This window comes from Haematobia irritans, chromosome 3 (genome assembly GCF_050003625.1).
Source record: "Haematobia irritans isolate KBUSLIRL chromosome 3, ASM5000362v1, whole genome shotgun sequence".
NCBI lineage: Eukaryota > Metazoa > Arthropoda > Insecta > Diptera > Muscidae > Haematobia > Haematobia irritans.
The window spans coordinates 110544265-110572127 of NC_134399.1; the positions used below are offsets into that span (position 1 = coordinate 110544265).

A 27863-nucleotide genomic window follows, 5' to 3' on the forward strand; every position below is an offset into this window, starting at 1 on the left:
AAATAAATCTATAAAAAAAGGAAAACCTAGTTGATTATAAAGCAAAGCCTAAAACTGGAAGCGCATTTTCCTAAATATATAAAATAAATATAATATATTCTATAAAAAACAAGCAGCGAGTATTAAATACTAATATACTAAAGTTTACAAAACAAATGACAATTAATTATATAAAAAAAGAAAATTTACAATAGAGACCTAGTATATCATACGTAATCTTCATAAAATCTTAAAGTGTAAATTTTCGCCAAAAATGCATAGTAAGTAGGCAATAAATATAAATTAACTAAGTGCGTTGGTTTCTTTGTTTTTTAGTTAATTTCTCTTTTTGGTTTTTTGTTTACCATATTGAACTTTTGTTAGTTTTTGTAACAGTGTTTGCTGCTGCTTTGTATTATTCCCGGAAATATATACCTGATCTTCCCTTTGTTGTTGTTTTTTGTATAGTTTTTGGAGCTGTTATCATGAAGACTAGATTTCTTGTTTTTCTGTGTTCTAGAGAGCCCTGCGTGTTGTTGATGTTTGGGTTTAATCCATTTTTAAAGATGATTTACGGAAGAGTTCATCCAATTTTGCTCTGGGTGCATCGACAATCAGCATATTCAGTTCAGAGAAATCCCAAATAATTGTAAAATGGAAAAACATATTGGCAATAGCAATTAAATATTCGAAGAAGGCAAACCAACTGAAAGCTGCAAAATATTAAGAAGAGAAATAGAAAAATAGTATTAATTCAAAATAATTAATATATGACCGATACACTAACAGAAAAAAATACGTTCCAAAATCATGAACGGATGGTAACAAAATGAAGCGGAAACGTTCACGAAAAATTAATACGGAATGTTCACGGTTTCGTCCATGGGCGTTCACGATTTCATTAACGGCTTTCGTTATTCTTTGGTCATGAAAACTCTTAAAATATTCGTTAGGCGACCTAATGGCAACTTCTTCGGTGGTGCAATGTTCTAAGGCGACTGTTTACGCGTATGGACAATCCAGTTTCGAGTCATGGTAGCGGATTTTTTTATTGAATTCAGATCATGAATGCTGGTTGTTGTTTTGACAACGCCTGGTCATTTTATCGTTATCAGATTGGCACCGTCTGTTCTCCGTTTCACACCACATGTGATTCACCTTCATGAACGGATCGTTTTGAAACGTACACGCTTTTCATGGTTTTTCTATGGATGTACTTTTCCAGAGTTTACATTCTATTCTAAAGGGTGATTTGTTAAGAGCTTGATAACTTTTTTTTTAAAAAAAACGCCTAAAATTTGCAAAATCTCATCGGTTCTTTATTTGAAACGTTAGATTGGTCCATGACATTTACTTTTTGAAGATAATTTCATTTAAATGTTGACCGCGGCTGCGTCTTAGGTGGTCCATTCGGAAAGTCCAATTTTGGGCATCTTTTTCGAGCATTTCGGCCGGAATAGCCCGAATTTCTTCGGAAATGTTGTCTTCCAAAGCTGGAATAGTTGCTGGCTTATTTCTGTAGACTTTAGACTTGACGTAGCCCCACAAAAAATAGTCTAAAGGCGTCAAATCGCATGATCTTGGTGGCCAACTTACCGGTCCATTTCTTGAGATGAATTGTTCTCCGAAGTTTTCCCTCAAAATGGCCATAGAATCGCGAGCTGTGTGGCATGTAGCGCCATCTTGTTGAAACCACATGTCAACCAAGTTCAGTTCTTCCATTTTTGGCAATAAAAAGTTTGTTAGCATCGAACGATAGCGATCGCCATTCACCGTAACGTTGCGTCCAACAGCATCTTTGAAAAAATACGGTCCAATGATTCCACCAGCGTACAAACCACACCAAACAGTGCATTTTTCGGGATGCATGGGCAGTTCTTGAACGGCTTCTGGTTGCTCTTCACTCCGAATGCGGCAATTTTGCTTATTTACGTAGCCATTCAACCAGAAATGAGCCTCATCGCTGAACAAAATTTGTCGATAAAAAAGCGGATTTTCTGCCAACTTTTCTAGGGCCCATTCACTGAAAATTCGACGTTGTGGCAGATCGTAAGTCTATTCATGATGAAATGTCAAAGCATACTGAGCATCTTTCTCTTTGACACCATGTCTGAAATCCCACGTGATCTGTCAAATACTAATGCATGAAAATCCTAACCTCAAAAGAATCACCCTTTAGTTAAAATGTTGATTCAATTTAATCGAATAGACACAAAATAGCCTACTTCTAAAAATGTCCATTGAATTTATTGCCTACTTTTAGGTGTATGAATGTATTTCTTTCAAAGTACCAACAATCTACTGTGAACGATAACATAACTAACAGATGAGTTTCGTCCTGGGCTAACCCATTTTACAGTAAATTGGAAAGAATGTTAAAATGATCGGCCGAATTTCCGAGAATTCTATCGCGCCAGTAGTTGCGTACTTTTAGCTGCCGACATGTCAATTTCTCCTCTTTGAACAAAAAAGATTTTTTTATAAATTTAGCTGCTTATATAGACAGCATCACTATGGACACCTGTTAGTGAGGCTAAAATTACCCCATATATGTTAGGTTAGGTGGCAGCCCCATATTTCAACATTGTGGTACCACAGTGGTGAACTTCTCTCTTATCACTGTGTGCTACCCGATTCCATGTTAATCTCAATGACAAGGGACCTACCTTTTATAGCTGTTTCATATTACTGTGAAACCACTTAAAGAAGCTTTAAAACATTCAGAAAAGTCACCAGCATTACTGAGATTGGATAATCTACTGCTGAAAAACTTTTTGGTCTTCGGTCAAAGCAGGGATCGAATCCACGAACCTTTGTATGCAAAGCGGGCATGCTAACCATTGCATCACAGTGACTCCCATATAATAAAATTTCAAACAAATCGGCAACAAATACTCAAGAAGTCGCATAGTCATATAAAAACCCCCCTTATTCACCATTGGTCTCATGTTCATGTTGCCCAGTGGGTGTTCAGGACATCTGCAGCGCAACAACCGCTGGCTTAATATCCGCTAGTAGAATTGCCAAGGTAAGACCTAACTTTCCGGCGGAACTGGTGATCACGCAGACGAATCCGAACGCCATGGTGCTTGAACTCCGTCGCCCTGCAGATCCAAGAAGCAGGGAACTGAATCTTCAGATTAGTAAGATAGTCGACGAGCATAAGCGGAACACATGGTTAGAGCACCTGAAACAATGTAGTCTTGGCACAAGGTCGCAGTTGTCAGTTATAAGAGCTACAAGGGATGATGGGATCTCAGTCACTTTGGCGACGAGACTGTGACTGATCCGAAGAGATGCCCGAGGATTTTCAAACGACAATTTATTGAGCATTCCGAGAGTGATAGAACAAGAAGGAGAGCCATTCGTGGCCTCAGAGCCAGAGACATACCACAATTAACCTAGCCTAAGATACCAATGTCATGAACAGCGCAAAACCATCCAAAGTGCTGAAGCATCTGGGAATACTGGAAATTGAGTACATGACCAATTTGCTCAATTTTTCTTTAAAATCACTCATTATACCCGATGTGTGGAAAATGGGTAGGATGATTCCACTATTGAAACCAGACAAAGACTTGAGCAAAGGTTACTCCCTTCTCTGGCCAGTAGTCAAGACACCTAGGGCACTACTCCTTTCCAGCCTTGTGGAAAGGAGTAGTGCCCCAGTATGCTGCCAAGCATAAACACGGACCCCGTAAAGTGCATATGACAACAAAAGCTTTACATGACATTTCAGCATATATAAATAGTGGACTCAACCAGCCCAAGCCGTGTCACAGGACGGTCCCCGTGGTGCTTGATCTATCGAAAGCATTCGATACGGTCAACCATGCTAGAGGACATCGAGAACACGTCCCTACCGGCAGGAACCAAACGTTGGGTGTTTAACTATCTGTGCGGGCGCTAGTCGTAATATATGTGAAATTTAGGGATAAAGTCGAGACTCCATAGAGTGAAACAGGGCGTTACCTAAGGTGGGATGATATATCCGGTACTGTACAACCTCTACCTATCCTCTATTTCACCGCCTGCTGGCGGCGTTGAGATTGTATCATATGCCGTCGATTGGCATCCGGGCGCATTGGTGTTGACATATGCGATCGTTCAAACATCCATCCTGCTGATCTTACCAGTTATGTCACCGCTACAAATTTGAGGATATCCGCTACCAAATCCTTAGACACACTATTCACTACAGGGACGACAGAGGACGCAGAAAGTTGAATGTCAGAGTCAACGGCGTGAAAATTCCGACCACAAACCACTCCAAGATTCTCGGGATAACATTCAGAAAAAAGGACGCTTTGCGGACAACGAAAGGTTCTTGACTGCATACTACATGCCAGTTGGCCGGTCAGTGGTAAAGTATGTTGCAGCAGTGTGGACACCTCAAACAAGGGAACCCAGTAGAGTAACTCTGCTTTCGGAATTGCGACAGGATGTCTACCCCTGAATCTCCTTATGTGGAGCATGCTATCAAAGCAGTATCTCCTGGGTTGTTATCACAGTAGCCATCCAAATCACCATCTGTGGATAGCCAACCACCCTCAGGAATGTAAGATGTGATCTTCGCCTTCGAAAGCACGAGATCAATCGTTACAAAAGAGAGCCTCCAGACAAGGCAGCTTACCAGAAAGGTATCAAGAGGATTCATGAGGATACTGTAACTGAAACGGTGAGAACTACAAGGTTAGGTTAGGTGGCAACCCCATGTATCAAGATCACTTAGACTATTCAGTCCATTGTGATACCACAGTGATGAACTTCTCTCTTATCACTGAGTGCTGACTGATTCCATGTTAAACTCAATGACAAGGGACCTCGTTTTTACAGCCGAGTCCAAACGGCATTCCACATTGCAGTGAAACCACTTAGAGAAGCTTTGAAACACTCAGAAATCACACCAGCATTACTGAGGTGGGACAATCCACCGCTGAAAACTTTTTGATGTTCGGTCGAAGCAGGAATCGAACCCACAACCTTGTGTATGCAAAGAGGGCATGCTAACTATTGCACCACGGTGGCTCCCAAGCTACAAGGTTAATCCGGTTCTCTACCACGGGAGGAAGAAGACCTCCCACGGCAGACTAAGATCAGCCAATTGCACCTAACTATCAGCGATTGACAGCAGTTGACGTGTGTACCATTTGTAATTAAGGGCCATATGACACGCGTCACCTTTTCGTTGCCCAGCCAAACTCTGGGCGTATCTCATCTCAGTCATAGAGTTTTTCGATCTGAATACAGCTGATGTATCCTCAGGTTATTAGCGGCTTCTAAACAATGTAATGAACTATTTGATATCAGCTGGCTTCAATTATAGAGGAGGCTGTCAATAAAACAAATATCATGTAGATGGTAACAGCTCGTGCCAGCAACCCCATTCCGTTATAAGACAACCCCTTAAGTGCGCTGCTAAGAAATCAGGGCCTGAGAAATTTCGGGTACTTGAATAATTGGATAAGGTTGCTGTATCACATAGCTGAATCTAATCTTTTACTAATTTCATCCAATTACTGAAAATACTACCACAAGGTAATGTATACTACTTACCCAACACATGACAATAGAAACGATGTTTCGCAAAGAATATCAACAATCCAATAGTACTCAATATCGACATGGCAAACAAGATCTTCTTCCATTTTATTGAGTCTCGCTGTTTTTGTGACAATTCGGTGTGATCTTCGTGAATGACACCATTCAGTTTAATGGTGGCCAACATATGGCATAGTGAACATATCATAAAGGTAATAAATATCTTCTCATGCATGGCTGAAATGGAAAACGATTAGATATGGAACTCGCACATCTTTCAAAACCAAAAGCTTACGATAATTTTCACGATTTGAAATATATGTGACACCACCCAACGATGCGATTTCTATACAATTCAATATTAGTATCAGAGTAACAACCGCTTCCATGTTGCCCACTTTTTCAGGTCTCTCCTTTTTCAATTTGGCCAACATGCTTTTGTAATAGTTTTTATAGATGAATGCGATGGGTAAACGTGGACCCAGATGTAAGGCAATGCTAAAACGCCAAAAATAACGTTGGGGACTAACACCGGTAATTGCACTTATTGAGGGTACAATATTGTAAACCTGGAAATTTTGCAGATTATTTTAGAATCTATTTGATGTTTGCTTTTTCTATGATACTACTTACGCGACAATGTGTTTCATGTACGTCATCATATTGGAAGACATAGGCTGTGACGAAACATGTAAATAAGGTGACCAATGGTAAGAGAGCTGTTACCACACAAATCCGATGAAAACTAGTGAAATAATGTACGGCAAAGGGAAGATCGTTTGATGTGTCCGCTGAAAATGTGCATGGTGTTGTTTCTATGAAGGGCTGTAAGAAGAAGATTGGCAATTTGATAAAATGACATGAATTCAAAATCTATCTAATACATCGAAAAGTTTAAAACAAAACTCATTTCATTAAAAACACTGTTAATATCGCAATGTAACAAGTGTTTTCTGAGGAATGCGAAAATTTCTATAAAAAAATGCTTTAGAAGCAATTAAAATTGTTTAGAAACAATCATTACATCGCTTCAAATAAATTCGGCTGTATTTGTTCTTGTAACCGAAAACTTCATAACAAAAGGGAATTTCGTTCCGGCGCAAAGTATTTTTTCTTTAACTCGGGAGAGGAGCTTACCTTTTAAATCCATATTTCTAAATCGGTTTGAATTGGACAACCCTTGTGTAGCAATCCAACCAATGAAAAAATTTTTCGTACGATTAATTTTTACATCTTTCGACATGGATTAACTAAAATACAGTGCATCGTAGAACTTATTTCAATTTTTGGCGATGAAGCACCGTTAACGACCAGAGTACAACCGAGGATTCAACCGAGGTCGTAGTTTACTGCAAGATGAATTTCATGAAGGTCATCCAAAATCAGTTGTTATACCCTGCTCCACACTGTGGAACAGGGTATTATAAGTTAGTGCATATGTTTGCAACACCCTGAAGGAGACGAGATAGACACATGGTGTCTTTGGCAAAAATGCTCAGGGTGGGCTCTTGAGTCGATATAGCGATGTCCGTCTGTCCGTGAACACATTTTTGTAATCAAAGTCTAGGTCGCAGTTTTAGTCCAATCGACTTCAAATTTGGCACAAGTAAGTGTTTTGGCTCAGAATAGATCCCTATTGATTTTGGAAGAAATCGGTTCAGATTTAGATATAGCCCCCATATATATCTTTCGCCCGATATGGACTAATACGGTCCCAGAAGCCAGAGTTTTACCCCAATTTGGTTGAAATTTTGCACAGGGAGTAGAATTAGCATTGTAGCTATGCACGCCAAATTTGGTTGAAATCGGTTCAGATTTAGATATAGCTCCCATATATAGCTTTCGCCCGATTTACACTCATATGACCACAGAGGCTAATTTTTTGCTCCGATGTAGTTGAAATTTTGCACAGGGAGTAGAATTAGCATTGTTGCTATGCGCGCCAAATTTGGTTGAAATCGGTTCAGATTTAGATATAGCTCCAATATATAGCTTTAGGCCGATTTACACTCATATGACCACAGAGGCCAATTTTTTGGTCCGATTTAGTTGAAATTTTGTACAGGGAGTGGAATTAGCATTGTTGCTATGCGCGCCAAATTTGGTTGAAATCGGTTCAGATTTAGATATAGCTCCCATATATATGTTTTTCTGATTTCGACAAAAATGGTCAAAATACCAACATTTTCCTTGTAAAATCGCCACTGCTTAGTCGAAAAGTTGTAAAAATGACTCTAACTTTCCTAAACTTCTAATACATATATATCGAGCGATAAATCATAAATAAACTTTTTCGAAGTTTCCTTAAAATTGCTTCAGATTTAAACGTTTCCCATATTTATACCCTGCTCCACACTGTGGAACAGGGTATTAAAAGTTAGTGCATATGTTTGCAACACCCTGAAGGAGACGAGATAGACACATGGTGTCTTTGGCAAAAATGCTCAGGGTGGGCTCTTGAGTCGATATAGCGATGTCCGTCTGTCCGTGAACACATTTTTGTAATCAAAGTCTAGGTCGCAGTTTTAGTCCAATCGACTTCAAATTTGGCACAAGTATGTGTTTTGGCTCAGAATAGATCCCTATTGATTTTGGAAGAAATCGGTTCAGATTTAGATATAGCCCCCATATATATCTTTCGCCCGATATGGACTAATACGGTCCCAGAAGCCAGAGTTTTACCCCAATTTGGTTGAAATTTTGCACAGGGAGTAGAATTAGCATTGTAGCTATGCACGCCAAATTTGGTTGAAATCGGTTCAGATTTAGATATAGCTCCCATATATAGCTTTCGCCCGATTTACACTCATATGACCACAGAGGCTAATTTTTTGCTCCGATGTAGTTGAAATTTTGCACAGGGAGTAGAATTAGCATTGTTGCTATGCGCGCCAAATTTGGTTGAAATCGGTTCAGATTTAGATATAGCTCCAATATATAGCTTTAGGCCGATTTACACTCATATGACCACAGAGGCCAATTTTTTGGTCCGATTTAGTTGAAATTTTGTACAGGGAGTGGAATTAGCATTGTTGCTATGCGCGCCAAATTTGGTTGAAATCGGTTCAGATTTAGATATAGCTCCCATATATATGTTTTTCTGATTTCGACAAAAATGGTCAAAATACCAACATTTTCCTTGTAAAATCGCCACTGCTTAGTCGAAAAGTTGTAAAAATGACTCTAACTTTCCTAAACTTCTAATACATATATATCGAGCGATAAATCATAAATAAACTTTTTCGAAGTTTCCTTAAAATTGCTTCAGATTTAAACGTTTCCCATATTTTTTTACTAACATTGTGTTCCACCCTAGTGCATTAGCCGACTTAAATTTTGAGTCTATAGATTTTGTGGAAGTCTATCAAATTCTGTCCAGACCGAGTGATATTTAAATGTATGTATTTGGGACAAACCTTTATATAAATATAGACCCCAACACATTTGACGGATGTAATATGGTATCGAAAGTGGTGCAGGGTATAATATAGTCGGCCCCGCCCGACTTTAGACTTTCCTTACTTGTTTTTTCTCTAGTGTTGGGCAATTTCGTTCATTGAAGTGACCGCTCACTTCAGATCACTGAACTAATTCTTTCAGTTAGTTCACTAGTTCAGTTCATTTTATAATCGCCCACCACATTCACAGATATATCATTTACATGTCATATCTGTGATTTTCCTATTTGAATCATTTATTGAAGCAGATAATTTGAATTTATATTAGCGCACCAAAATATTTTAGTCTTCCCTATAGCATAAGCGTAGGAAGACCTCTGGGGAGGGGGCTTAGACCCCCCCAGAAAAATTTTAGCCCCCCTCCCCCCCAGAATTTGAAACTCTTTTTATGATTTTCCATTTTTCAATAAATGTCAATAGTTTTTTAATTTTTATAAAAATTAAACAAGTATATACAATCGCACAAAGTTCCGCTAAAGACTTTCATGAACAATCGAATTACTTGGGTTGTGGTAGCAGTTGTCGATGGCAATGTTTGAAGTCAGATATTTATGAAATAAAGCTGTGGTTGAACTTATGATTGATTTAGTTTAGTCAATTTAATTAAAAAAATAGTAATTGATATTAAAACTATTCTGTCATAAATTAATATCTTAATAATGCTGCAAAAAAGCGTCGCCAAAAAAGTAGTAAAAATTTTCTTTTTGGGTCTAGAAGTGGTTCAAAATTGGCGGAGAAGCAATGAATGTAATATGAGCTTGTCATAGGACAAATGTCCACCGTTTCAACAGCCGTTGCAATGAATTTGCATCACTTCTTAAGGTGAGATCCGAATTCAGTGTTGTGAAAGTGAATGTGAATTAAAAAATTTTGTGATATTTTCCCAAATAAATAATTTTTATATTTTTTTATGATTTTTAATGCATTCTGACGCTTGTTTGAAACGTTTTTCCTCGAATAATTTCCAAAATTATCGATTTTTCTATAATGGATTTAGCAGTTTTGTGGCAAAATTTGAATGATTTGTACCAATTTATTTATTCTTACTCTTTTTTTTAAACTATTTGAAAAAAAGAAACAACAAATTACACATTAAAATATGAAAAAAAATGAAGTAAAAAAACTTCCTGTGTAGTTAAAATAATTGAGGACATTTTTGGAAGTACTTTTAAAGTTGTGCCTTTAGAACAACTCACATTTTTTTTTTGCTGGGAAGTGTGGAACTACTTTTAGTTGCTTTATTATAAATTAATTGTCGAGTTATTTTGATGTCTAATTTTTTATTCAATTTTATGAAATAAAACATTAATTGAACCTATAAGTTCAGTCTATAAATTTTTAGCTAGGGGGGCTATAGCCCCCCCTAGGAAAATTGTCTAGCTACGCTAATGCCCTATAGATTGTCCTGAATCTGAACTGACAATAGCCATGTTAAAGTATATAGATCTGTATTTTTATAGAGCATTTTCAATGTTCACCTTCCAAATTTTTACCACATAATATTAATATGTAGGTCGGATGGTATTGCAAATGGGCCATATCGGTCCACTTTTACGTATAGCCCCCATATAATCCGACGCTCAGATTTGGCTTGCGGAGCCAAATCTGTGGTCTCTAACAAACAACCATGCAAATATTGGTCCACATCGGTTCATAATTATATATAGCCCCCATATAAACCGATCCCCTGATTTGGCTTGCGGAGTCCCCAAGAGAAGCAAATTTCATCCGATCCGGCTGAAATTTGGTACATGGTGTAGGTATATGGTCTCTAACAACTACGCAAAAATTGGTCCAGATCGGTCCATAATTATATATAGCCCCCATATAAACCGATCCCCCGATTTGAACTCCGGGGCTTCTAAGAGCTGAAATTTGGTACATGGTGTTAGTATATGGTCTCTAATAACCATGCCGGAATTGGTCCACATTGGTCCATAATTATATATATCCCCCATATAAACCGAACCCCAGATTTGACCTCCGGAGCCTCATGGATGAGCAAAATTCATGCGATTCGGTTGAAATTTGGTACGTGGTGTTAGTATATGGTCTCTAACAACCATGCAGGAATTGGTCTATATCGGTCCATAATTATATGTAGCCCCCATATAAACCGATCCCCAGATTTGACCTCCGGAGCCCCTTGGAAGAGCAAAATTCACCCGATCCGGTACATGGTGTTAGTATATGGTCTCTAATGGCCATGCAAAAATTGGTCAAGATCGGTCCATAATTATATATAGCCTCCATATAAACCGATCACCAGATTTGACCTCCGGAGCCTCTTGGAAGACCAAAATTCATCTGATTCAGTTCAAATTCGGTACGTGGTGTTAATATATGGCCTCAAACACCCATGCAAAAATTGGTCGAAATCGGTCCATAATTATATATAGGCCCCATATAAACCGATCCCCAGATTTGAACTCCGGAGCCCCTTGGAGCAAAATTCATTCGATTCGGTTGAAATTTGGTACGTGATGTTAGTATATGATATTTAACAACTATGCCAAAAGTTGTCCATATCAGTCCATAATCATATATAGCCCCCATATAAACCGATCCCGAGATTTGGTTTTGGAGCCTCTTGGAAGAGCAAAATTCATCCGAGTCAGTTTAAATTTGGTACATTGTGCTAGTATATGGCCGTTAACAACCATGCCTAACTAGGTCTACAGTTATATATAGCCCTCAGATAAATCGATCCCCAATCACACAAAAATTGGTCCATATCAAGTTCATAATTGTACATAGCCCCCACATAAGCGACTCCCATATTTCAATTCTGGCTCTCTGCGTATAGTGCAAAAAGTCCATATCGATTCGTAATTATTTGTAGACTTACCTATACATACCTTTTTTGTCTAATATATATCACGTATGGACTAACTCACAATTTAGAAAACGATGTTAAGAAGTTTTAAGATACCACAACCCAAGTAATTCAATTGTGGATGACATTCTTTCGTAGAAGTTTCTACGCAATCCATGGTGGAGGGTACATAAGCTTCGGCCTGTCCGAACTTACGGCCGTATATACTTGTTTTTGTTTAATATATACCCCGTATGGAGTAACTTATAATTGAGAAGACGGTGTTAAGAAGTTTTAAGATACCTTGTCATCGGCAAGTGTTATCGCAACCCAAGTAATTCGATTGCAGTTGACAGTCCTTGGTACAAGTTTCTATACAATCCATGGTGGAGGGTACATAAGATTCGGCCTTGCCGAACTTACTGCTTTATATATTTGTTTAAAGTTTTCCTTGAGGGTAAATTATATCTTGTGGGACAGTGGGGCACGGCGGTCATGTACTTTTGAAACGACACTTCATCCACTATTCGCAACAAGTGGTGCCCTTTGGCTACCATTTCCAAATCAAGATTGTCAATTTGATCAACTTTACGAATTCGAGGTGGTCTGTGAATAAAATGCGTCATAGTTGGCTGCTGACTTTTTTGTGCAACACTTGGAAAATGGCTTTTGCAACTGATTTTGAGAGCTCGACGATGGCAATAGATATTGGTTCACCTTCTGTGATCAATGTTGCAAGAGGATGCTTTGTCTTATATGTCTTGACAAATTTCCATATGATCAGCTATGCGAAGCTTTGTTAAGTTAGTCACTTAGACTATTCATTTCATTGTGATACCACAGTGCTGTCCAATTGCAGTGAAACCTCTTAGAGAAGCTTTGAAACACTCAGAAATGTCACCAGCATTACTGAGGTGGGATAATCCACCACTGAAAAACTTTTTGGTGTTCGGTCGGAGCAGGAATCGAACCCAGGACCTGGTGTATGCAAGGCGGACATGCTAACCATTACACCACGATGGCTCCCGGGTGCAATAAATGCGAAGCTTTGTTAATATGGCGCTATATCAATACTTAGATCGGTGTACACAATTTTTTCTACGATAGTTGAATGGATATGGCGATGACCTATTACGTATCACGGGCAACTAACAATATTTGTTTTGTGGTCCAAATTTGGAATTATTTTTGTCCAAAATAAAATTTCGTTATGACAACGCCGTGCACGAAGCACTTCCAAGCAAATGATCGCCTGTTTTTTCGGGAAAACGGGACATGTCGCAATCGTAATTTGTATGCCAGTTATCTTCCAAGGAGAACTGGCCGAAGACGGAGCAGTCTTCAAACAACTGCATTTTTGAGCACTCAAAACATCGATTTGATGATTTGAGTGCTCAAAAAATGGAGCACTATTTCAGCAGGATTGTAAGGGAGAGAGGCAGTACCAACTGCTTACAAAACTCTGTGTTCCTTAACTCAAAAACGGCCATAGACTGCCGCAAATCTCTCAACGAGATGGCTGAGCAGTACAATATTCACCTAATATGGGTGCCTGGCCATAGGAACATACCGGAGAACTGTGAAGCAGATGTTTTAGCAAGGCTAGGAACTACCTTACATATTCCAGGGGAACTAGAATCTGTTGGTATGCCTCTGGCCACCTGCAAGCTCTTACTGCGTGCGAAGGCTGTTATGATGGCCAATATTCGATGGGAAAATTGCAAGGGTTGTAACGACACCAAGCAAATATGGCCCCATTTAAACTTAAACCGCACACTAGATATGCTAGTGTTCTCAAGGCGTCAGATAGCACTCCTAATATCTGCTATAACGGGTCGCTGCCTGATAGGCGAATTTGCAAAAACTATAGGTGCGAAGTATAATGACTATTGTATAAGCTGTCATGACGTGGAGGAAAAGGAATCAATTAAACACCTCTTGTGTGAGTGTCCTGCTTTTTGTGTAAGGCGTAAGCGAATTTTAGGAGCATATAGCTTTAGATTACTGGCTGACCTGGAAAACGTTAACTTAAGCAGTTTGTTAATGTTTTTGGAGCAATCTGGTTGGTTCCACAAAAGAAAATAATAGAGAAGGTTCAGTGGTGAAGACTAGAAGTGCCCATATGTAATAGGTACTTTTAGTTAAATGTGGTATCACAATGGACTGAATAGTCTAAGTGAGCCTGAAATTTAATCGGGCTGCCACTTTAACCTAACCTAACCTAAGGTGTGATGCGAATCCAGTGATTTGGATGTGAATAAAAAAAATTAAAATAAATAAAATAAAAATATTTTGACGAATAAATAATTTGTACAATTTTTTATGTGTGCAATTACAATTAAAAAAAATCGAAATAAATAAAATAAAAATATTTTGACGAATAAATAATTTGTAAAATTTTTTATGTGTGCAATTAAAATAAAGAACATCTTTGGGAGGACATTTTTGAAAGTGATTTTAAAGTTGTGCCTTCAGAAAAACTTCCTTTTTTTTGCTGGGTTGCAATAACGTAAACGAATGATCATAAACTAGTTTGATTACTCGTTTACTTTATAGCCACCGGTACACGCAGTGTGGATGCACTTCATACTTTATTGTATACAAAAAGGCGCAACTAAATTTTTACTGCTGAAGTATTTTTTGCTGGGTTTAAAATGTCGACGGCTAACATCTTTGGATTCAAAGAAACTTTTATTTGAGTGTATATAGCGTCCATATAAGTCGGATTCTTCAATTTACTTCACCTCTTGTAAGACCCTAATGTCATCAATACTTTTAAAATTTGAAAGGATTAATTGAACATACATTGATTCCCTTTCACAATATCCAGTAATGAAATTTCCAAAAAAAAAAATCCACCTCTCTGGCCCATTTAACACACTCGTATGTATAGCCATGACCCACATTATAAGAAATAACCTAAGTACCATACCATTCACGCTAAGAGTCCTCATTCAAATTTAAATCCCTTCTTCCACTGGCTCAAGATGCATTTAACCAGTTCAGATAACAAATAGACTGAAGGATGCGAAATGAAAGAAAACAGTGGAAAATCAATGAGAAAAATATGCCATAGCTACACACATGTAAGCCACAGTACAGCTCAAGTATGCTTACGTGGATACGTGAGCATATAGACAATACAAAAATGCGGTAACAATAAATGTTTAAACAAAAAAATATAGAAATCTTAAAACTGAAAGAACAAACGGAAACGGAAAAGCCCGCCAATATAAACGGAAATACGAAAATTACATATGTGTGTGTGGGTGTGAGGGTTTGCGTGGCACAGCTTAAATGGCCGCAAGAAAGAAGAGTTCACACAATGATGACGATGATGATGATGATTGTGACCACGATGACGATGTTTGTTGGTTGTGGTGGGGAAAAGGATACTCAAGAACAAAAGAAAACTTTGGAAAATGCGAAACACATATAAAGCAAAAAGAATCATGCAAGTCGTTAAAAAGGGGTGATACTTAATGTAAGAGAGTAGATAGATGGTCCCACGGCTACGTAATTTTGAATGAATGAAAGTAAAATGGCTTTTATGCGTGAGTGTAGAGGTTGGCCAAAATGAAGAATCAACGGTGGAAACAAGAATTATGAAGTGTTGCAAAGAACGAGGTTAGGTAATTAAGCCAAAGGAATAGTAATAAGGTTTTATTCACAATGACTTAATACAATCCAAACACACTAAAAACAAGTAAGTAACGTAGAAAGTCGGGCGGGGCCGACTATATCATACCCTAAACCACCCCTACTGAATTAGTAAACATAAGCATTTGTGGGGTAACATTGGTATTGGTTTGAGCGATAAACCGCATTTCCATATTTAAGAACATTAAGGAGTAATTTTTATGGGAGTTTTGCCACAATCTGAGCAGAGATGTCTGATATTATAGATAGTTGTACACGCTCACAAAAAATCGCTTCTGTAACATATACTCCCAAACATATTTTGCTTCAAGCATATATATTTTTGGGTATTGCCCAAACATTTATATGTTTGATCTCTACCAATATATAATATGTTTGAAAGCATATTGGTCTAAACAATATATGTTTGGGTAGTCTAAGTTCCAAACATTTTGTATTTTTGCATCCAAATTCAATAATGTTGTCTTCCAAAAAACAATATGTTATTATGTGAACATATAATATGTTTGTTCCAAAAAACAATATGTTATTATGTGAACATATAATATGTTTGGAAGCATTTTGCACCCAAAAATATTATATGCTTAAAAAAATTCTCCCAAACAATATTGCTCAAAATTTTATTTATTTATTTATATATTTACAATCATAATGAATTATGAAAATAAACAGGTAATATAGGTGCTAACAACATAGGTTTTCGACCTGAATGCTCAAAATGTTGTTTCTGCCCAATTGTATATTCCCCCACATCTTTCTCACTTCCACGAGATTTGTTAGTTCTTAGCACCTTTTTCTGTAATACAAACTTTGTAGAAGAAATTATTCAATTGTATGATTTTATTTTATTTTAATTTTACCTTTTGCCGGACGGGGATTCGAACAGCGGACCACACAGTTTGTAAGGATCAAAGAAGTAGCTGATCAATTGCCCAAGGAAAAATAAAATGTTAATTTTGTAATAACAAGCAGCAACCACCAACTTAATTCAATATCGCTCCCTGTTAAATAGCGCTCCAAGCATAAGCGTAGGAAGGCCTCTGGGGAGGGGGCTTAGACCCCCCCAGAAAAAATTTAGCCCCCCCCAGAATTTGAAAACCTATTTACGATTTTACATTTTTATAAAAATTAAACAAGTATATACAACCGCACAAAGTTCCGCTAAAGACTTTCATGCACAATCGAATTACTTGGGTTGTGGTAGCAGTTGCCGATGGCAATGTTTGAAGTCTGATATTTATGAAATAGAGCTGTGATTGAACTTATGGTTTAGTTGACTAACTAACAGCATGTTTCTGTATGTCGAACGAGTTCAATCGATCGACTGAAATGCATAGAAACAGCTGTTTTTGGTTATAAATTCTGCTGTTTGTTTCCATTTTAGTCGACATACAGAAACAGGTTGTAAAGCTCCTTTATTATATTGTTTAGTCTGGTTTAGTCATCTTAATTAAAAAATAGTAATTGGTATTAAAACTATTCTTCCATAAATTAATATCTTAATAATGCTGCAAAAAAGCGTCGCCAAAAAAGAAGTGAAAATGTTCTTTTTGGGTCCAAATAAATAATTTTTATTTGATTTTTGGTCGACCTTTTGTTAGAATTATATAAATATTTATAAAGACCTCGAGCTTCAAGAAACATTAATTTATAATAATTTTTATATTTTTTTATGATTTTTAATGCATTCTAACGCTTGTTTGAATATTTTCAAAAATTATTGATTTTTCTATAATGGATTTAGCATTTTTGTGGCAAAATTTGAATAATTTTTACCATTTTATTTATTCTTACTCTTTTTTTAAACTATTTGAAAAAAGAAAACAAAAATTACGCATTAAAATATGAAAAAACTGAAGTAAAAAACTTCATATGTAGTTAATAAAGGGTGATTCTTTTGAGGTTAGGATTTTCATGCATTAGTATTTGACAGATCACGTGGGATTTCAGACATGGTGTCAAAGAGAAAGATGCTCAGTATGCTTTGACATTTCATCATGAATAGACTTACGATCTGCCACAACGTCGAATTTTCAGTGAATGGGCCCTAGAAAAGTTGGCAGAAAATCCGCTTTTTTATCGACAAATTTTGTTCAGCGATGAGGCTCATTTCTGGTTGAATGGCTACGTAAATAAGCAAAATTGCCGCATTTGGAGTGAAGAGCAACCAGAAGCCGTTCAAGAACTGCCCATGCATCCCGAAAAATGCACTGTTTGGTGTGGTTTGTACGCTGGTGGAATCATTGGACCGTATTTTTTCAAAGATGCTGTTGGACGCAACGTTATGGTGAATGGCGATCGCTATCGTTCGATGCTAACAAACTTTTTGTTGCCAAAAATGGAAGAACTGAACTTGGTTGACATGTGGTTTCAACAAGATGGCGCTACATGCCACACAGCTCGCGATTCTATGGCCATTTTGAGGGAAAACTTCGGAGAACAATTCATCTCAAGAAATGGACCGGTAAGTTGGCCACCAAGATCATGCGATTTGACGCTTTTAGACTATTTTTTGTGGGGCTACGTCAAGTCTAAAGTCTACAGAAATAAGCCAGCAACTATTCCAGCTTTGGAAGACAACATTTCCGAAGAAATTCGGGCTATTCCGGCCGAAATGCTCGAAAAAGTTGCCCAAAATTGGACTTTCCGAATGGACCACCTAAGACGCAGCCGCGGTCAACATTTAAATGAAATTATCTTCAAAAAGTAAATGTCATGGACCAATCTAACGTTTCAAATAAAGAACCGATGAGATTTTGCAAATTTTATGCGTTTTTTTTTTTTAAAAAGTTATCAAGCTCTTAACAAATCACCCTTTATAATTAACTTCTTTGTGAGGACATTTTTGGAAGTGCTTTTAAAGTTGTGCCTTTAAAACAAATCCCAATTTTTTTTTTGCTGGGAAAAGTGTGGAACTACTTCTAGTTGCTTTATTATATATTATTTTGATGTCTATTTTTGTATTCTTTTTTTATGAAATAAAAGCAATAATTGAACCTATAAGTTCAGTCTATAAATTTTTAGCTAGGGGGGCTATAGCCCCCCCTAGGAAAATTGTCTGACTACGCTAATGGCTCCAAGCTACTAAACACATATATGTTTATAGGCTATTTCTAAATTAATATATGTTTGCATCCAAGCATATTATATTTACAAACATTTTATGTCCCAAACATAATATGTTCTAACATATTAACATATATGTCCCAAACATGTTATGCTAGTTTATGAACATTATATGCTTGCACTCAAAAATATTGTGTTTAAAAATTTGTGTTCCAAACATATAATGTTTATAGCCAAACATATGAAAAACAGTCTTTTTCATCCGTGTAGCTGTAGTTGATTTTGAACCTACTGGACGCAATATTAGTTAGTATATAACTAATATTGAGTCCATTATTAATAGGAAAATTCAAAAGATTAGATGTGATCAAAATAACCAGACTAAGACTAGGTCATACCAAAATCACTCATCAACACATATTAAAAATACAAAATTTACCAACTTGCAATTGTCCCGATGAAATTAATAAGAATGTTCAGCATATACTGTCTGAATGCTATGAAACTCGAACAGCCAGACGTCAAGTTTTCGATGAATCTGACCCAATACTTCTAATATCTAACCCCACAGAAAATAATATACATGAAATTATAAGATTTTTAAAAATTGCTAATTTGTACCAAAACATTTAGTTTACATGCAGAGTAATAATATTTTAGTCGAGTTTGCATATGAAACACTTTATAAAAAATAAATTATATAATATAATAGAACCAACCAACTTGTAATCCAACAAATGACATAATCTAAAATGAGCTTAAAGCCTACGAAGCTATAGCTCCTCGTTTTCAATTAGCTTAAAATTTTAATCTTAAGTTAATTGTCAATAAATAAATAAATAAATAAAATAAATAAACAAGTAAGGAAAGTCTAAAGTCAGACGGGGCCGACTATATTATACCCTGCACCACCTTGTAGATCTAAATTTTTGATACCATCCGTCAAATGTGTTGGGGGCTATATATAAAGGTTTGTCCCAAATAGATACATTTATCTGGATAGAATTTGATAGACTTCTACAAAATCTATAGACTCAAAATTTAAGTCGGCTAATGCACTAGGGTGGAGCACAATGTTAGTAAAAACAAGTATATACAGCACTAAGTTCGGCCGGGCCGAATCTTAAATACCCACCACCATGAACCAAATATTAGGGTTTCCTTTGAAATTTCAGGAGGGCTTGAGGACTTGAGGACACTTCCCGAAGATAAATTTAAAGATTTCACCTATGAGGACTATATCAGATTCTGGATTTATTAGAACCATTTTTGTTTGAGTTTTAGAGGAATCATTAACATCTCTTGTAAGTGTGCAAGACTATTATAAAATAACGTCTTGATTTGAAATCTTAAATTTGTAGAAGTAAAATCTGGAAATTTTACATTGAGTTTCAAGCAATTTTCATGATCAGTGCGCCTTCTACACCCTCAAGAAGTGAAGTCGGTCTATATGGAGGCATTACCAAATGGACCGATAAAAAACTTAATCCGATACACGTTTTTGTGAGCCTAAAATACCAGAATATTTACAATTTCAGGCAAATCAGATAAAAACTACGGTTTCTAGAAACCCAAGGAGTTAAATCGGGAGATCGTTCTTATGGGGGCTATACTAAAATATGGACCGATACTCACCGTTTTCGGCACACCTCTTTATGACCCGAAAATACCTCTAGATTTCCAATTTCAGGCAAATAGGATAATAACTTCGGATTCTAGAAGCCCAAGAAGTAAAATCTGGAAATCGGTCTATATGGGGGCTATACCAAAATATGGACTGGTACTCACCATTTTCGGCACACCTCTTTATGGTCCTAAAATACCTCTAGATTTCCAATTTCAGACAAATTGGATAAAAACTACGGTTTCTATAAGCCCAAGACCCCAAATCGGGAGGTCGTTTTATATGGGGACCATACCAAAACATGGACCGATACTCACAATTTTTGGCACACGTATTTGTTGTCCTACAATACCTCTAGATTTCCAATTTCAGGTAAATTGAATAAAAACTGCGGTTTCTATAAGCCCAAGAAGTAAAATCGGGAGATCGGTCTATGTGGGGGCTATACCAAAATATGGACCGATACTCACAATTTTTGGCACACGTATTTGTGGTCCCACAATACCTCTAGATTTCCAATTTAAGGTCAATTGAATAAAAACTGCGGTTTCTATAAGCCAAAGAAGTAAAATCGGGAGATCGGTCTATATGGGGGCTATACCAAAACATAGACCGATACTCACCATTTTTGGCACACCTCTTTATGGTCATAAAATACCTCTATATTTAAAATTTCAGGCAAATTGAATAAAAACTACGATTTCTATAAGCCCAAGACCCCAAATCGGGAGGTCGGTTTATATCGGGACGATATCAAAACCTGGACCGATATAGCCCATCTTCGAACTTGACCTGCCTGCAGACAAAAGACGAGTTTGTGCAAAATTTCAGCACGATTGCTTCATTATTGAAGACTGTAGCGTGATTACAACAGACAGACAGACAGACAGACAGACAGACGGACAGACGGACATCGTTATATCGTCTTACAATTTCTCCCTGATCAAGAATATATATACTTTATATAGTCGGAAATCGATATTTCGATGTGTTACAAACGGAATGACAAACTTATTATAACCCCGTCACCATTCTATGGTGGTGGGTATAAAAATATGGGAAACATTTAAATCTGAAGCAATTTTAAGGAAACTTCGCAAAACTTTATGTATGATTTATCGCTCGATATATATGTATTAGAAGTTTAGGAAAATTAGAGTCATTTTTACAACTTTTCGACTAAGCAGTGGCGATATTACAAGGAAAATGTTGGTATTTTGACCAATTTTGTCGATATCAGAAAAACTATATAAACTATATCTAAATCTGAACCGATTTCAACCAAATTTGGCACACATAGCTACAATGCTAATTCTACTCCCTGTGCAAAATTTCATCTAAATCGGAAAAATTGGCCTCTGTGGTCATATGAGTGTAAATCGGGCGAACGATATATATGGGAGCTATATCTAAATCTGAACCGATTTCAACCAACTTTGGCACGCATAGCTACAATGCTAATTCTACTCCCTGGGCAAAATTTCAATTAAATCGGAGTAAAAGATTGGCCACTGTGGTCAAATGAGTGTAAATCGGGCGAACGATATACATATATGGGAGCTATATCTAAATCTGAACCGATTTCAATAAAATTTGGCACACTTGACTACACTACTAATTATACTCCTAGTGCAAAATTTCAACCAAATTGGGGTAAAACTCTGGCTTTTGGGACCGTATTAGTCCATATCGGGCGAAAGATATATATGGGAGCTATATCTAAATCTGAACCGATTTCAACCAAATTTGGCACACTTGACTATAGTACTAATTGTTCTTCTTGTGCAAAATTTTAAGCAAATTAGGGTAAAACCCTGGCTTCTGGGGCCATATAAGTCCATATCGGGCGAAATATATATATGGGAGCTATATCTAAATCTAAACCGATTTCTTCCAAAATCAATAGGGTTCTATTCAGACCCAAAACACATACTTGTGCCAAATTTGAAGTCGATTGGACTAAAACTGCGACCTAGACTTTGATTACAAAAATGTGTTCACGGACAGACGGACATGGCTATATTGTCTCAGGAGCCCACCCTGAGCATTTTTGCCAAAGACACCATGTGTCTATCTCGTCTCCTTCTGGATGTTGCAAACATATGCACTAACTTATAATACCCTGTTCCACAGTGTGGCGCAGGGTATAAAAAAGAGGAAATCGCTCAATTAATGGGGGTAATAAATCAAAATTCGGGAAAATCGGCCAACATTATTATGTAAGAGTTACATGTAAGTCTAAATACGATCGGATAGTACATAAAAATTTGAAACTTGAGTAGCATTGGTTAATTAATAAGAGTTTTATGGCCAAATTTGGGAAAATCGAGCGATGTATAATATGGGAGCTATATCTAAATCTGAACCCATTTAGATTATATTTTCCAGATTTAATTGAAACCACAGAAGGTAACCTTGTGCTAAATTTGAGTAAGATCAGTTAAGAAATGAAGTCACTATATTCAAACATAAGTTTTTTAGGGGCAAAATTTACAAAATCGGGCGATACATATACATATATAGGAGCTATATCTACATCTGAACCGATTTCGATGAAATTTTGCACATACAGTTAGTACTATAGAGGACTTGATCTAACCAACTTTGTGTAAGGTAAGCTAATAAATAAGGGTTCCCATATATATGGAAGCTATATCTAAATCTGAACCGATATCAATGAAATTTTGCACATATAGTTAGTGCTATAGAAGATTATATTTAGCCAACTTTGAATACTATCGGTTGATAAATAAGGGTTTTATAGCTAAATTTAGAAAAATCGGTCGGTACATATATATGGGAGCTATAGCTAAATCTGAACGGATTTAAATAATTTTTTTCACATATTGTTGGTACTATAGAAGATTAAAGTAAGCCAACTTTGATTAAGATCGGTTGATAAATAAGGTTTTATGGCCAAATTTGGGAAAATCGGACGATACATAACAGGTTGGCTGATAAGTCCCCGGTCTAACAAAGAAAACCACATTTTTTTTGTCAAAATTCGTTTTAATTATTCAACATAGTTCCCTTCAAGAGCGATACAACGATTATAACGACCTTCCAATTTTTTGATACCTTTTGGTAGTACTCCTTCGGTTTTGCCTCAAAATAGGCCTCAGTTTCGGCGATCACCTCTTCATTGCAGCCAAATTTTTTCCCTGCGAGCATCCTTTTGAGGTCTGAGAACAAGAAAAAGTCGCTGGGGGCCAGATCTGGAGAATACGGTGGGTGGGGAAGCAATTCGAAGCCCAATTCATGCATTTTTGCCATCGTTCTCAATGACTTGTGGCACGGTGCGTTGTCTTGGTGGAACAACACTGTTTTCCTCTTCATATGGGGCCGTTTTGCCGCGATTTCGACCTTGAAACGCTCCAATAACGCCATATAATGTCACTGTTGATGGTTTTTCCCTTCTCAAGATAATCGATGAAAATTATTCCATGCGTATCCCAAAAAACAGAGGCCATTACTTTGCCAGCGGACCTTTGAGTCTTTCCACGCTTCGGACGCGGTTCACCGGTCGCTGTCCACTCAGCCGACTGTCGATTGCACTCAGGAGTGTAGTGATGGAGCCATGTTTCATCCATTGTCACATATCGACGGAAAAACTCGGGTGTATTACGAGTTAACAACTGCAAACACCGCTCAGAATCATCAACACGTTGTTGTTTTTGGTCAATTGTGAGCTCGCGCGGCACCCATTTTGCACAGAGCTTGCGCATATCCAAATATTGATGAATGATATGACCAACACATTCCTTTGACATCTTTAAGGCCTCTGCTATCTCGATCAACTTCATTTTACGGTCACCTCTTTCGGGCGTCCACTGCGTTCACCGTCCTCCGTGCTCATTTCACCACGCTTGAATTTTGCATACCAATCAATTATTGCTGATTTCCCTGGGGCAGAGTCCGGAAACTCATTATCAAGCCAAGTTTTTGCTTCCACCCTTCAGAAAACAGTATTTTATCAAAACACGAAATTCCGTTTTTTCCATTTTTTTTTTTTCACAATAACAAAAGTTGCTTCACAAAAGACGCTCAATCTCACAAACTAATTGACTTACAAACGTCAAATTTTGACACGAATCATTTGAAGGTTGGTACTATATAAAAAATATGCATTTAATACTAGCGACGTCATCTATGTGTCAGACCGCGGACTTATCAGCCAACCCGTTATATATGAGAGCTATAGCTAAATCTGAACCGATTTGGATGAAATTTCGCAGACTTGAAGGGTGATGAAGAAGATTACTTTTTGCCAAATTTGGTGACGATCCGTTTGTAAAAACGCGCAACGTGACCCCATTTGTCGAAATCGGGCGATACCTATATATGGGAGCTATATCTATCACTATTGAATTTTTCCAAATTCAATAGCGTTCGCCCTTGTGCCAAAAAAGCGCCATACACCAAATTTCATTGAAATTGGTTAGTAATTGCGACCGGAATCCTACGAAAAACAAATACATGGACGGACGGACCCCAAGGGCTAGATCGACTCAGAAGATGATTCTGAGTCGATCGGTATATATTTTTGGGGTCTAAAATCAATATTACAAAATTTCAGCCGGATCGGATGAGATTTGCTTCTCTTAGAGGGTCTGCAAGCCAAATTTGGAGGTCCGTTTATATGGGGGCTATACGTAAAAGTGGACCGATATGGCCCATTTGCAATACCATCCGACCTACATCAATAACAACTACTTGTGCCAAGTTTCAAGTCGATAGCTTGTTTCGTTCGGAAGTTAGCGTGATTTCAACAGACGGACGGACGGACATGCTCAGATCGACTCAGAATTTCACCACGACCCAGAATATACTTTATGGGGTCTTAGAGCAATAGTTTGATGTGTTACAAACGGAATGATAAAATTAATATACCCCCATCCTATGGTGGAGGGTATAAAAAACGGGGTTATATAAAAAGGGTTAGGTATTCCTCATAAAAAAAGTTTTTAAAAGGCTGAAATAGAATTATCGCCAGCAATAAAAACCATTGACAAAAATATTTTGGAGTGTTACTCCAGTTTGGGAATGAAACCACCGTTGCCACAATTAAATTTTATTTTGGACCAACACTTTTCCAAAATTGGACCAAAATTCGTACCAGCCGACCATTTTTCCAAATTAAAAAAAGTATAATTTAAAAGTTAAAAATTTTACAAAAGTTTACTTCGATAGAAAATTTTATCAAATTTTTATATTTATTTTTACAGAAAATTTTGCCAAAATTTCATTTCTATAGAAAATGTTGTCAAAATTTCATTTCTATAGAAAATTTTGTCCAAATTTCATTTCTATAGAATTTTAACAAATTTTTATATTTATTTTTATAGAAAATTTTGCCAAAATTTCATTTCTATAGAAAATTTTGTCAAAATTTCATTTCTTTAGGAAATTTTAACAAAATTTCATTTCTATAGAAAATTTAGGCAAAATTTTATTTTTTATAGAAATATTAGCCAAAATTTTATTTCTATACAAAATATTTGTATAATTTTGTAACAATACAATTTTTTTTAGGTTTATTTCTGTACAAAATTTTGGTAAAATTTTATTTCTATAAAAAATTATTTTATTTTTATAGAAATTTTTGTCAACATTTTATTTCTACAGAAAATTATGTCAAAATTTTATTTCTATAGAAAATTTTGAAAAAATTACCGATTTGACGAAAATGGACCAAAATCAAACAAATTCCATTTGGTCCGACCAAATTTAAAAATTAATAATTGTTGGACCAAATTTGGTCCGATGGTACCAAAATGCAACCCTGATTGAAGCTCGACGAGACTCAACATTCTGTGATTGACTCCAGACCGTTAGAAAATTCAAATACCATCGATATCAAATAAATTCACCACAAAAACGATTAAGAAAACATGTGATTTTTTCCAAATCGATATCATCGATATATTAATCGATTTTAGGTATTGAAATACATATTCGTATTTGCCCAGCAAAGGGTGCGTCATAATGGATACTATGTGTTTACCTTGAGCTATTCTATATTTAGTTTGCCCTCATTTATCACAACCCCCTCGTTATATGCATGCAGGGAACTTTTGCCATATTCGTTGATGAGAAAGGAGTGTTAGCTAACGCAGTGGTGGATAAAGGCCCAATGGTGGTTGTTATATGTTGGGGGGATAGTGGTGGTTATGGCCTTTGTTACTTTGCGGACACAAAAGAGTAATGAATGGCAAACTTCTAACAAAGTTATATAATTTCAACAAACAAAATAAACTTATGAAAAATAAGAAATCAAGACTTCTTGGTGAACTTACTTCGTTTGCCGAAATCTGTTTGGTATCCGTTGTAGCCTCCTTATCCGATTCTTGATTGGGTGCTAATTTCGTTTTAGTTGCATCTTTCAAGTTAGAACTACTGCTGCTACGATTTCCGGTATCAGATTTTGCTGAAGGAGAGGAGGTGAGGCGTCTAGCACTAGCTCGCGAATCACTCATTATTATTGTGTGTATTTGTTACTATTCTTATTTTGCAATAATATAAACAATTTTGTTGTTGTACAATTTTATAGTTTTCACTATGCTATTTTCGCACAATATTTTTTCTCTTCCAAAAACCAAACAACTACACAGACACACACACTCTTATGATGTTTAGGACATGTTTTTTTTTTTTTTGGTTATATATTTTCCTACACTTGTTTCCTTAGATTTTCTTCTAATACCTATGGATTATATAAAAAAAATTGTGTTAACTACAAAACATGGAATTTTTCGGATTTTCTTATTTTGCAATCGTTCTGGATGGTGTTTACAAAAAAACTTGTGAATGTTTATTTATATGCTCTGGGGGTACTTGTATTTCTTTCGTTTTCACTCAATCGAAATGCCACGGAACTTTTTCTTCTTTGCTATACAAAAATACTTTAATACACAAATGTGCTCTTTACTGTTTGGTAGTGAGTTTTGCAAAGGAAACAGGAGACAATATGTCAGTTGGCCAGAATAACGGTAAAGAGGATATAGACAAAAATATTAACGATAGTTGTTTTGAAGGTGTTGCCACACTGTATTTGTTTTTCTGCAACAGTCAGCAATGGGGGTTTTCATCCCCGATGATTTATCGATTATTTTATTGCGGATTTTATTCATTTAACAAAAAATCGAAATTGTACAGGTGTACAATTTGGATATTCGAAATCGCAAAATTTTCATATGTCGTTATATTCTGAAAACCTGTTGGTTTTTTATGGTTATTTTTTTAATCAATTAATTTAGAAGTATTAAATGTTTCGCAATCAATACCCCTGTCAGTATTTCAAAGTTCCATTTCATCCTCATCGCAACCACAGACTCGTAACTAACACTACAACACTCGCCAACTTTGATGGGGAAACGTATCACGAAATGTACATGAAAGTATTTTGCCATCACTATTGTTACAAGAGTCATTTTATATTTTGTGAAACACCAAGTGCAACTAGCTTATTATAATTTATTTAAATAAAAGCGAAAAGGAAGTGCTGAAAACATAGTTATTACGGTTAAAATTGTGAAAGATATATTGATGAAAATTTTTCGACCTTCTAAATGGAATAAAGTGATACTTTTTACAGACATGCTGCCTCCATCAAAAATAAACACTGATAGACGCTGGGGCATCAGCCGAATATAGCAGAATTGCAACTTATAAATCAACATAATTCCTTTTTTTAAGGCATTATGTTCAATGTGTTTTATTC

The 27863-nt window shown here is 36.6% G+C and overlaps 1 protein-coding gene across 1 annotated transcript; it reads right to left on the bottom strand.

Moving 5' to 3' along the window:
• Window positions 1-73: 73 nt before the first annotated feature.
• Window positions 74-27117, bottom strand: LOC142229250 (post-GPI attachment to proteins factor 2-like). Its single transcript, XM_075299787.1, has 5 exons — window positions 26440-27117; window positions 6154-6345; window positions 5816-6089; window positions 5536-5757; window positions 74-692 (listed from the first exon to the last, which is right to left on the bottom strand). Exons 1-5 carry the CDS (start codon window positions 26617-26619, stop codon window positions 529-531), a joined length of 1032 nt encoding a protein of 343 aa, XP_075155902.1. The 5' UTR covers window positions 26620-27117; the 3' UTR covers window positions 74-528.
• Between the last annotated feature and the right edge of the window lie 746 nt (window positions 27118-27863).

Excerpts from the sequence above, each read along its gene's own strand:
- LOC142229250 (XM_075299787.1), bottom strand. The coding sequence starts at position 26,619 with ATGAGTGATTCGCGAGCTAGTGCTAGACGCCTCACCTCCTCTCCTTCA. Across the intron at positions 5,758-5,815 it reads TTCAAATCGTGAAAATTATC|CCATGCATGAGAAGATATTT; the intron begins GTAAGCTTTTGG and ends TTTCCATTTCAG. Across the intron at positions 693-5,535 it reads TTTCTATTGTCATGTGTTGG|CTTTCAGTTGGTTTGCCTTC; the intron begins GTAAGTAGTATA and ends AATATTTTGCAG.